Genomic DNA, 12,354 nt, shown 5'->3' with positions numbered 1-12,354 from the left:
TTTCCAGAAGTATTTATAGTTACAGCAACAACCTTTAGTAACAACTCAAATAAACATCGCAATTTACTCTGGTAAACACATGACACTTTCTGTCAGACACATTTACACTAAAAATCTGCACAGACTCCAGATTGCAGAGTTACTAATGAAAAATATTCCATGGTAAGATGGCAGCAACCCTGAGCATCCAGACTTTTTAAAAAAACTCCAAACGTTTCCATGTTACAATGTAGGAACACTACACATAAACAATGAATGCACAATAAAATGTTTCCTTCAAACACAACTCTTCAGAAATTCTCTTTTCTGTTATGCTTTTTCTTTCAAAATGGTAGCTGCTTTTACTTAAATAAAAGTGTGCAGGGGGGTGGATAAAATTATAGTCAACTCTCAATTACCCAAGAGATGTTTATCTGTGTTACAGGTTAAGTAAACCACTGAGACCAGAAAAAAAAAGCTTGTTCAGTCTGTCTGCAGACAGAGCCTGAGCACAGAGAATTCCTAGAAGCTTGTGAAGCCTTCATCTCCCACAGTCTTCACCCACAGCCTGCCTTTCTCTGGCGAACTGTGGAAACCTTAGCTATGAGATGACACCCAAAACACAACATGAACAAAGCAAAATTATGATAGCAGTAAGTGAGCAACCACACCGCTTATTAAAAAAAAAAAAAAAGAAAGAAAAAGGCAAGAAACAGCAAAAAAAAATCCATAATCGGTATAAATTAAAACAAACAAACAAAAATGCTCTAAACTCCATGTCAGATCTATGCAATTCACCAAAACATATTTTATCACTTTCAACATGTGTTGCATGCTTTAGCTCTAAGGATTAGGTGAAGAGAAAAATGCCACTAAGAAAGATATTTTCAATACCTCCTCTTCAACGGACTGATACTCCTTATCATCAGGAGCAAGGTCAAGGAGAATGGTCCCCTGACTCACGCAGTGGAAAGTTAAATAAGGATTGGTGCCTACAAAGAGAAGAAATTAAAGGAGTAAAAATCATCAGGAGAAAACAATACTAGACTTTTTTCTGTCCAGCATCATCATTTTTCTGCTTATATAACCCCAATATAGCAGGAAATGCAAAATAAGCACAAAGCAGAAACATAACCCTGAAAAGATAAAGCACTTTTGCTAGCAGCAAAAAAAAAAATCTTAAAACAGAGAAGGAAAATGCATGTCTGACAACTGGATTTTCCTCTGTGTTTTCGAGAGAAGCATCCGAGAAGTATGGGGCAGCAAAGAAATCCATCAAGCCCGTGCTTCAGGATACAGCCAGTCTGTGGGTAGGTATGTAGGGCAATTCAACCCAATCCTTGGTCAAACAGGGTCCCTGCAAATGGTCACAGCTTCCACAGCTCCCTCAGAGGTGTCCATTCTCTGGGAAGGCAAGCAGTCACTCCATCCTTTATCAACCCAATATACTCTTTATCTGTCACAAGCCACCAAACCATCAGGCGTATCAGCAAGTATATTTTTCCCAAACCCAGATTCTTTCAGTTCCTGGTACTGAAGCCTCCATTTACAGAAGATGACTGCTGGAAGCCTGTTCTATGCTACAACTAGACTAACAAGTGAAAGCATCATATTTACCTTGCTGGCCTCCTAGAAGTCTCTCCACACCTTTAATCAATTTGTGGCGGTGTCCATAGGCATTAATCCCTATTTCTTTAAGCTCCTCGTGTCCCATGTCTGCCAACACATCCAGGGTTATCTGAAAAGGTGAAAGACCACAAAAATCACCAATCACCTGTCTGATTCCCAAGGCTAAGGATACATCAGTTCAGAAAACAGAGTGTATTCATGCTTCAACCAAGACAGTGTGTATATACATGTATATATATATGTATATATATATATATTATGTTTTACTGCTCTCCTTATTGCTGCCACCTTCTGGCAAGCCTCTCCCTATCACAAGACCATACAAAGCAGCTCCAGCCCAAATTTTTGTAGAACTTTTATTTCTCTTACAGCAATTAACAAGAGATGGTTTTCACAGGAGCTTGTTAAAAGCATTTTTGCTTATGTAGAAACAGGATGCATGGAGGTGCTAGGACAAGTCAAATCACGAGAATATTTCTGAAGCATTCAAGGTCTCACCTTCTTGTGTAGTTCAAAATTTTCACTACACAAACAGAAACAAGTATTCTATATGTTTACTAATAAATGTTAAACGTGTTTCATATCAGTGTGCTATAGTGTACACTGTTACTGTGTGTATATATACCCACATGTGCATTAAGCCAGTGAGTCTGCCATGCCAAGTCATGCTCAAGTATTCCACTACTCTGGGAAGTAGTGTTGTGAGGACAGGCATGACTATTCTGTTGTAATATACACGGTGTTAAAGGTCAAGGTCACGGAGATTACTGATGGAAACAGAAAGGTACTAAAATGTGCTGTTAGATAAACTTTTTTTTTTTTTTTAAGTTAAAAAAAGAGAAGGAAATAATCACTAGGTGAAATACATGTTTTTATTGCTAAAAAGCAATTCTGTGCCAAGGTGATTCTGTGAAACATGAAAAGATTTAACGTGAAGGAGATAACTGTATAAAGTCTACTTCCAAATTTACACACTAAACTGGGATTGGAAGCTCAGCAGATAATGGGAACCCATACAACTTGGTTCAAAAGCAGGTAGATTGTTAGCACTACTGGACTTGCAGACATCAACACTACAAACTGAGTATCACTAATCGAAAGGAAAGCAATTCAAGCAAGGAATTACAGCTACCCTAAGCACCTGTCCAACTGAGCAGAAACACCTCTAATGAGATTGCTGTGGAAAAGCCTCTGAAGACATTCATCACATGCAGAACATTAAAAAAAAATACAGAAAACACACAGGTATTAGACAGCACCACCACAGACCCAATATGGATGTTAGGCTAGAGCCAAGTTGAGGTGTACATAAAGGTAGTGCAGTGCTTGGGATGATAAGCTTACTTTCACCAGAAAGAAAAACCTACAAGAGGAGCTAAACAGTTTCAAAATGATGAATCTGATTGCATTATTAAATCTTACTAGCAGGGCAAGATCTTAAAAACAGGTTAGGAGTAAAGGAAACAAAAGTAGGACAAAAGCAGCATGGCAAGAGAAATGTGTGAAAAATAACAAAACGAGTATAATACAGTTGTTTTGAGGTTGGTTTGTTTCTTAAAATATGCAGTTCTAAGTTGCAGCGTAGGTCCTTTTATTTAAGTATAACAAAAAAGTATTATAACAACACGTTCACTTAGGGGAGATACCTCTGTAAGATCTCATGGGAACATTTGGAGATTTTTCTGTAAGCAACACATTACATTTCAAATATTTGTTTCCTGACCCATCATGAAAGATTAGCAGCAGAGGCCTGAGAAAAAACACACCATCAAATCCAGTCTGCTGCACTTGTACCTTTCACTTCTACAGTGTCCGTCCATCTTGTTCACACAAAAAATCTACTGAACTGAATTAAATCTAAGAAACAGCACATAAGAATAGGCCTCAAATACCTTAAAGCAATGTAACCTTGAGAAACTGGCAGTCATCTTTTTTTCAAGAAAGTGAAAACCGCTGATACCTGAATCAAACAGCCTCAGAGATTTTTATCTCTACTTCATTGAAAAGCATTTGCCAATTCTTTTTAAATTAGGGATAAGGTTTATTTATTAGCTTAGTCTATCTTTAAAACACAAAAAACACTTGCCACTTACCTGTTCTGTCTCAAAGATGTCCCGAAGGTGTTCAAGACCCAGGCTTTTCAGGAACTGGGTGATGTTCATGTCAAGACCAGAAACTGTAATAAGAAAAACAAGTCATTTTATCCCAACCGCCCGAATTCAAATAAACAAACAAATAAACCATCACTTTTTCCTAAAATTCCAGTCTGATTTTTTGTGCAATTAACTTTTCTGTGTCAATAAGAAATAAATCACTTCCATTGGGTGAAACGTCTGGGCAAAGCTCATCACTATTCCCTCCCTCAGAATGAAATATTAAAAAGCACAAATGATCTGTGGCAGAGGTACATATTGCAAGGAGAAGGAAAGGAAGACTGGGTGTATTTTTGCTATATGTAATCAGCCAGATCACGTATTCTAGATTACTAATCAGAAGGTTTAAAAAAGCCCTAATGAAATCCCCCAGCTTTCACAATCATAATTCTGTCATTAAATTAATTTTCCTTGGATTTTCTGGATGAAATCAACAACATACATCTGGGGACCTAATAAGACCTGCCTTTGTACTCAGATCTAACCACCAATAGCAAACAGATGAATAGCCAACAACGTTCCTGACAGAGCACACGAAAACAGAACAAGCATCAGACACTTTACAACATGGACAACAGTTCAGGCGGTGAAGTATTTTCTGGCTAATCAGAAATACTTTTCAGATAGAGCAAGAGCTGTTGTGAATCTAAACTACTGTACTTCTGGCAATGCAAAGTTGTCCAGCAGCAAATGCACCTTCTCCCTCCTTCCTTTCAGTTCCTGCCGCTCCATCACCAGCATTTGATGGCCCTCCTACTGCTAGTTCTGCCAGTGGCCCAGTGAGGTTATCTATACTGCTGGCAGCAGAGAGGCAGGATGGTGTAGATGCCGGTGAGATCAGGGAGGCACTAACAACAGTAGCTTGAGGCTTAAAGCACGTAGGCAAAGCTTCTGGAGGCATCGCATCTATCAGCAAAGCTCGGATATCATCAGCCTGAAAAACACAAAATCATTCAACGTGAGGTGCTGTTATACCACAGGTCACTGACCTCTGCAAAGAGTTTTTTCTTCTTCTTCTTTTTTTTATTTTTTTTTAAATTGATCACTCTGTTCCCCCAGTTAAAAATAAAATTGCCAATTTTTGTAACATGCGAATTGATGGCTGCAAGAACATTCTGATTCATTGCTCAGACATGTGAATTGCGTTCTCCATTTCTAAATCTGAGTAAGAAAGTTCATCTAATTTCCCTTCTGGCAGAGTGACTTCACAGGTGTTAAAGCCAGGAATAGCAATGCAGCAACTTCATCGGAAATCCTCTGCAACCTAGGCTGTGCAACACCACCTCAATTTCTCTGTTGGTCTCAATTACTGGTCAAGCATTTTGCACTGGCTCAAAATTTCCATGGAAAAACTCCACTGCTCCCATAGAATATTATAGCAATGTATTATTTGCTACAATAACCTCTTACAGTGTTTAAACAAATAAACAAACAAAAAAAGACAGGGGCTACAGGACAAGTATAAACTTGGCTAAAATTGGATTGCAAAATGTCTTTGTTGACTACATTAAGCCGGACCCTCATTCTTCAGGAATTTCCTCTCTGCAGGTCCTCACAGCACATGATTAAGAATACCTTCACTTTCCCACAGAGAAATCAAATAGGTTTCCTGTATCTCTCATCACAAAGCAAATTTCCCAGAGCTCAGATTATTCTGGAGGATTTACCTTGAACTCCACCTAAATGAATCAACATCCTTTAAAAGATTCTTGCACATGAACTGGCCACAGCATCCAATTTGGTTGCAGCATCGATTCCATTAATAATGTTTATGCTGGGACATACAAATTCACACAACCTTACTAGGCTTTCTAACCAGCTGCCACTGCCACCACTAACAAGAAAATTTTGGGTGCCAGTTTTAGGAAAGGTTTGACAGCCACCCACAAATCTTAGGATGTTGTTTTGGAGTTCTTTAAAAAAAAAGAACGGAGGTAATATGCAGGCACTGAACATAATCATCCTCTAAATGACCCCATTCTGCCTCATCTCATTTTCCTTCTGGGTTCAAAGAAATTATTACAAACAGTACACAGACTGACTATCACTGGGGACATTTCAGATAGCTTTACTTCTAGCAACGAGAAAAGAGATCCCAGGAGTGAACCTTAAGTCTCAAACCATGTTAAAGGCTCAGCTAAAGAAAACAGACTGGACCTGTGGGTAAAAGAAATCACAAACACACACATCCTGGCAATGTTCATTCCCTTCTACCTCAACACAGTGAAAACTGAGGAGCACTGATGCCGTGGAGGCACAGAAATCCATTTAATCTGCAGAGCAAATCAGCCAGAGTAGTCTGCAGCCAGCACTCCAAGGAGAACTTACTGTAGCCAGGTCGAGTGGTGTCTGACCCTCTTGGTTCTTCATGGTTGGATCTGCTCCATGAGCTAACAGCAGAGCACAGAGCTGCGTCCTTCCTTTTTGGGCTGCTTCATGCAGTGGTGTGAACGCCCACTTATCTGTTGCATTTACACACGTATTGTATTTGATCAACAATGCTGCAATATCCACATGCTAGAAAACACAAGAGCACCTTAATCAACACGACACTGATAAAACATACGGGATCAAGCAGAGGCACAGAATTACATTTGTGCTGAATCACCCAAAGTACATGCTAAGCAGGACGTGCCAGCTGCAGGATCAGACCCGATACATTACCCAGCATAACAACTATAGACTTAGCTTTCAAAACGTTTGTAGAGATTTGAACTGGAAACACAAATTTATGGTGCTGCAACATTTGTGATACAACTCTAGAAGCTCTAAACACCAATGTGGGATACTGCTGAGCCACCACTTAGATGTTTGCATGCAGAGCTTTATTGAACTGTCTTTCTTGCAGGACCTTGAACCCATCCAAGGCAACACAAACTTGTCATTTCTCAAATCATATTTTGTGAGAGAAATGTAATTGATAAAACTCAGTATGTTGTAAGGGGACTTTTACAGAGGCTATAAAAGTAATGATCTTACAACCTCACGCTTCCTTCAATATCCATCTCTGAAGTTTCCTGTGTTGGAATAAGTAAACAGAAAAATGAAGAATATTGTTTTTCTCTCTTTGACCACTAAAATTACTTGTGGAATATAGCTTAGAAAAAAAAAAAAAAAAGCAGGTAGTCAGAGCGAGTGGGTAGGAGCATGAAACATGCAACTTGTATGCAGAAGCACAAATACTTTTGCCAATGGATTTCATTCTCCCTCTCAACAGCAATTAAGTGACTCTCAGCAGCTCCAGGAAAAAGCTTGCTCTCTGAATAACTGTGGTTTGAAAAGACTGCTGACGTTATTTTTCCTGTCTTCCAGACTTTTAAAGCAATCGCCGTTCCTGTGTCTTCTCTGCCACATGACATGAAACCCTATTGAAGGACGTGCTGAATGAAGCACCAGGTGGGAGAACTGAAGAGAAAATACTTGATGAGGAAAAGGTTTAGTCTGTGAAACCTGCCAGCAACGAACGTCTGAAACCAGCACTCTTCTCCTCTCTACCTCCCATGAAAGAGATCTGAATGGGCTGATGACAGCTCAGAAGTGTGGGGCACCACAGGAAAATCACACAGAAGAGCATCAAAACAGCCTCATTAGCTTTTCCTACAAAAAGTAAGGCAACCAAATGAGATGGGCATTATGTTTTTTTGTATGATTGTCAGCTTGAATCAATCTAATATTGCCATGTGCCAGTAAGGAACATTTTGCCTTCACTTAGGACATGTGCTTTGGTTTGCTGTGCCCTAAAAGAGCACCATCTTCGCATCAGAATGTATCTCTACATCTAAGCAATGTCCTGGGCATTTAGTACTAAGGGTAGATGCTGATGTACAATATTGCTTGGTTTTAGGTCCCGGAAGTATAAAAGCATTCTGTATGGCATTTCTAAACCAGTATTTGGAACTTTTTGTTTTTTAGGACACTGGAAGCCCAGACTGACATAGAGAATCAATGCAAATGATGCAGGCTGTATTTTATTGATACATTATCTGCTTAGAAACAAGGTGAACACTGCACTTCTTTTTCTTTTTTCCATGTGGCTCTCCAAAGAAAGTGAATTGTGGATCCATTAACATCACCTCTACAACATTTTGCTCTTCTTGTGCCACAGTCATGAAGAAATGGACAAAGCATATCATCAGACCATCAAAACCACTGGTTTTTGAGCTTCGTGTCCTCTCTCTAACCGTAAGCATGCTCCTGGGATCTTCTCATGCACCATCTCTGTACAACTGCTCACAATATGTTTCTTTCTCACCTCACCACAATTAACATATGTTTACAAGCAATCTATCAGGCACCTGTGCAAGTGGTAGATGCACAGATGGAGAAAAGGGGGCCTGCCTCATCCAGAATGGTTTAAATCACCTATTGCAGCCCCACTGTAGCAGATATGTCCCAGGGCAACACTAATACTGCAAACTTGGTAGCATTAACATTGTCTATTTTGGAAGCTGACCCTCCTTCTACCATAGATTGATAGCACCCTTGGGTTGTGCTACACGGCAGCTTCCAAGCCATAGACTCCTAGCCTGTCCTGCTTGGCAGCAGCTCCCTGCCAGAGCCCAGCTGTAACAGACTTTTACTTCCTTGCCATCACCTGGATATGATCCTCTCTTCCTTTCATACAAGTCTTTCAGCACCAACTTGAGATCTTGCCTGTTTCAGCAGTCACCCCAAATTTAATACTTTTCAATGCTTTACATCCGCTTGCTTGCATAAAGGTTACCTTCTAGTGATCTTTCCAAACTGCTAAACCTGAATCTGTACTGTTTAGTTCGATCTATAGGATTGCAAACAGGGTTCGCAATAGCAGCTTAGCCCAACAAGTATTTGATGCCATCAGAGGCTGAATTTGTTCACAGCAAAACAACTGCAAAACAACCAGCTTTCAATACGTTTTTTTATGAGTTCTCTGGTGGTCTGCTCACAAGCAAGAGTACCTGTACCTACCCCATATGATGCTGCATTATGTAGGGGTATTAATCCTCCTTTGTCCTGGGCATTAACGTCAGCACCGTGCTCAAGAAGGTATTCAGCTACTTCCAAATTGTTGTAACCAGCTGTAGAAAGGACACAAGAAAAGAAACTGAGTATTAGGAGAGCTAAACCAAACTAAAATCTCCCTCCTTGGAGATCTTCAAAAGCTACCTGGACATGCTCCTGGACAACCTGCTGTAGGTGTTCCTGATTAAACAGGGGGGGTTGAGCAGATCACTTCCAGAGGTCCCTTCCAATCTTAATCATTCTCTGATGCTGTGAAAGCTGGTAAGTCACCCACCTGCAAGATGTAGCGGAGTTGAATTTCTTCCCTGGGTGTCTCTGCAATTGATATTTTCCTGAGTACACAGCTTCTGCACTCGTGCCAGGCACCCTTTCTTGGCAGCGTCGAGCAAAGCAGCATCTCCTCGCAGTAAGTCCTGGATATCTGTGTCTCCTTCTTTCACCAAATCTAGAGGAGTGTTCCCGTCTCGATTCTTTTTGGTTGGATCAGCTCCATGCTGCAAAGAGCAAAGTGGAATACTACTGTCACAGCCATGAGCAGGACATGTAAGCGTATCGTTATTTTGTGGCACCGGATAGGAAGTGAGGGATTTTGCCAATCTGTCATCATAAAGTAGCAACTGCTTATGTTCGGATGTATACAGTTGTATACAATAAATTCAGGAGCTAAAGCCTAATGTGTTGGTCTGCAGCACACCTGTATGAATCTTGGGTCCACAGGCAGGAACGGGAGTGCTCTGTGAGAGCTGCCAACGTCCTTCTTGCAACTGAAGCAGCTTCAGGAACACACCCTGCATATAGTCATATCCCAATGCCACGGAAGATGCTAAAGAAAAGCTTCACATTGCAAATATCTGTTGGTATTCGCCCTGCTGGTAATACCTGCTGGTATTTTGCCTGTTGGTATCAGCCCTACCCTACTGGTTTACACACCTGTTTCCTCAGTGGGCCATCCTCAGCTTGTGAAGTCAGGCCATGTCACTAAACACCACGCTGCTATCAAAAGGCACTTGTTTGAGATAGTAAATAGAAAAATACTCATTTCTACACTTTCTGTTATGTAACAGCAAGGTCTTAAGCAGTTTACAGGTCCTGCAAAGCAGTAGAGAAAGTGGATTTGGAAGACTGTTGCAGCATACCTGTGCTAGTAAAACATGCAGACCAGTCACTGATAGTCACACAGTATTGGGACATGGGGTAAGGAGGGGAACAAACATCTACAGCATATGGTGTGAGTCATGTCTACGTGCAATTTTGTGGGAGGACAGCTCTCTTCTCTTTCACTGCCAGCAGCAGTGGGAAAAACAAATACAGCTAAGGCACAGGCAGCTGCTGGTGTTGTAGTTCTCTGGCTGGCTCCTTCAGAATAATCAAGCACCATGGTCTAACCCCCACCAGCAAGTCTACCCTGTCATTTCTCACTGGTGATGCTGGCAAAGGCGTGCTAATACGGCCCACAGAGAATGACTGTGGATGGGGAGAGCAGAAGGAATTAACTGCCTTGTACTTACAAGGATTACAGCAACGTTCAGGGTGAAAAGGGTAAGCAGCAAGGGACAGAAAGAGACAGTACTGATTATGCACAACTCCACATTTCTAGTGCTTTTGGCAAATGAACTTTTTTTTTTTTGCACAAAGCCTTTAAAAAATTGCTACAACTTCTCCCAGATTCAAACTTAGAACCCTTAATTTTAAATATATAAAGAATGAAAGTATTCAGATACTTCCCAGAATAAATACCTAAGTGAAGAGGTAATATCTTCTCAGACTCCTTCAAAGACAAGGATGCAAACAAAGGCATCATTTTAAAGCAAGGTGTTGAAAAGGAAGTCTCTCCAGAAATGTCTGTATGTTACTGTTTCATTTTTTAAGCAGAACAGGACAGAAAGAGCACACGTCAGGAGAAGTCGGCCTGAACATCCACAGCTCAGCAGAACTGCCAGCACCGCCAGCTGGCCTGAGACACACAGCAGTAGGAGCCCTGGGTAAACTGCAGTGTAAGCATGTATCCATGAACACCCAGGCCCTTTACAAAACGGTGTCATCTTAAGGGCACATTAGTTCTCGTGCAAGAGTGATTTCTAAAAGAAAGATTTCATCATTTCTGTATTTCCTGTGATACGTTCATTCAAGACCCTTCAAGTTGAACATAAAAGATGGCCATGTTCCCAATGAAATAGTAAGAAAGCTCCAGAGACCTCCAGTGCCTATGAAGCAACACTATGCTTGGCAGGTTATGAATGCTCCTATAGCTTGAGCTGACTTTGGTGTTCAGGTGGTACTACCAGGGCCATCACTGTGCCTGCTCCACAGGTATTTCTGAATACCTTCTGGTTTCCACTGCAGATGTGTTTCACACTGATATGCTATCCCTCCAAATGCTTTTTGGGTAATCAAATGAAATAATTGATGAGATAGGTGAGAAACAGTGGGGCTTTGCAGCAGTAAAAGAAAAAGCAGTGCAAGGGGAAGAACCTTTTATAACTACCCATATTATTCATATTTTAAATGCTGAACTTCTGAGAGGAAGTCACAGGGCTAAAACAGGCAAGAGCATTGGTAAGAAAACCCACTCTAGAACGCTCTTTTACCATCCCAAGATAGGTTATGACCGTACGTTAAAAAATTTCTCAAGTTCATGGAAACATGTTGGCATTATCTCATGTGTTTTACAGCTTCTGCTGATTACAACAAATCCACAGTACATTAATCTTCATTTCCTCCAGAAGCTTGACAGATTATACATTAACAATTTAAAATCTTTTATATGTCAAGGACCATGTAAAACTCACCTTCATTTATTGCTACGTAACACACTCTTGCATAACTATTTACAAAATTTCACTTAACTGCACGAACTGTCCCAGAAAGGGACGAATAGGGTAAGGGTTTGTGTATTTTTTTTTTTTAAACAAATTCATTTTTTCCAGTTTGAGAGTCTTGTCACACTTTGTTAATAGTAGCAGCTAGCCATGCCAGAGCAAGTTAACAAATCTACTAGAAAAAGTAACCATGCTGATGATTCTTTGTAAGTGAACAGACGTTGCACAAACTATCTGACAACTGTACAAAGAAAATACTGAAAGAACCATAAGGAACTCACTGGATGCAATTAACTTTGATTCTGATCTCCAGCAAAAACCAAAATACACACACATTTGAAAACATACTTGAGAATTCCAGATCACATACTTTTAATAGCAGTTTGCAGATTTCATATTTTCCTTTTGCAGCTGCTTCATGTAGAGGAGTGAATTTCCACAGGTCTGCTACATTGACAGAAGCACCATGCCTCACTAAGAGTTCAGCCACTTCGTAGTGTCCATAAGAACAGGCATTATGCAGGGGTACTAAGCCACTAATCAAAGAGAAAGTTTTTTTAAGAGCTACAGACAATAAAATGCAACATGCAATCATACAGAATTCCAATAGATAAAATACCCACTCCCACTGGACAGCAATCTGCATCTTTCAGTCTTCAATTATCATGGCTTTATTTCCTTGCTATTAAAATATTAATGAAATGCACATAATCATCCTTCTTCACATCCCATACAGGAGACTTCTAAATGCTTAACAAGCACCGATGTTGCTA

At 40.4% G+C, this 12,354-nt stretch overlaps 1 protein-coding gene across 2 annotated transcripts in view; it reads right to left on the bottom strand.

Moving 5' to 3' along the window:
• The window catches only part of TNKS (tankyrase), a gene marked incomplete at its 5' end in the record, with an annotated part of 102,437 nt that overhangs the window by 9,938 nt on the left and 80,145 nt on the right, over nucleotides 1-12,354 (bottom strand). The window contains 8 exons of one of the 2 annotated variants that reach the window (XM_082759659.1): nucleotides 874-971; nucleotides 1,597-1,717; nucleotides 3,702-3,784; nucleotides 4,422-4,695; nucleotides 6,090-6,278; nucleotides 8,709-8,818; nucleotides 9,037-9,256; nucleotides 11,952-12,117. In XM_082759659.1, coding sequence (XP_082615785.1) covers nucleotides 874-971; nucleotides 1,597-1,717; nucleotides 3,702-3,784; nucleotides 4,422-4,695; nucleotides 6,090-6,278; nucleotides 8,709-8,818; nucleotides 9,037-9,256; nucleotides 11,952-12,117 — 1,261 coding nt within the window. The remainder of the gene's footprint in view (nucleotides 1-873; nucleotides 972-1,596; nucleotides 1,718-3,701; nucleotides 3,785-4,421; nucleotides 4,696-6,089; nucleotides 6,279-8,708; nucleotides 8,819-9,036; nucleotides 9,257-11,951; nucleotides 12,118-12,354) is intronic. The other variant, XM_082759660.1, reaches the window with a different exon arrangement.

This window comes from Aythya marila (assembly GCF_965140915.1).
Source record: "Aythya marila genome assembly, chromosome: 4".
In the NCBI taxonomy this organism is placed as follows: Eukaryota; Metazoa; Chordata; class Aves; order Anseriformes; family Anatidae; genus Aythya; species Aythya marila.
The sequence above is the reverse complement of the archived record's forward strand: the minus strand, read 5'-3'. Positions and strand labels throughout refer to the sequence as shown.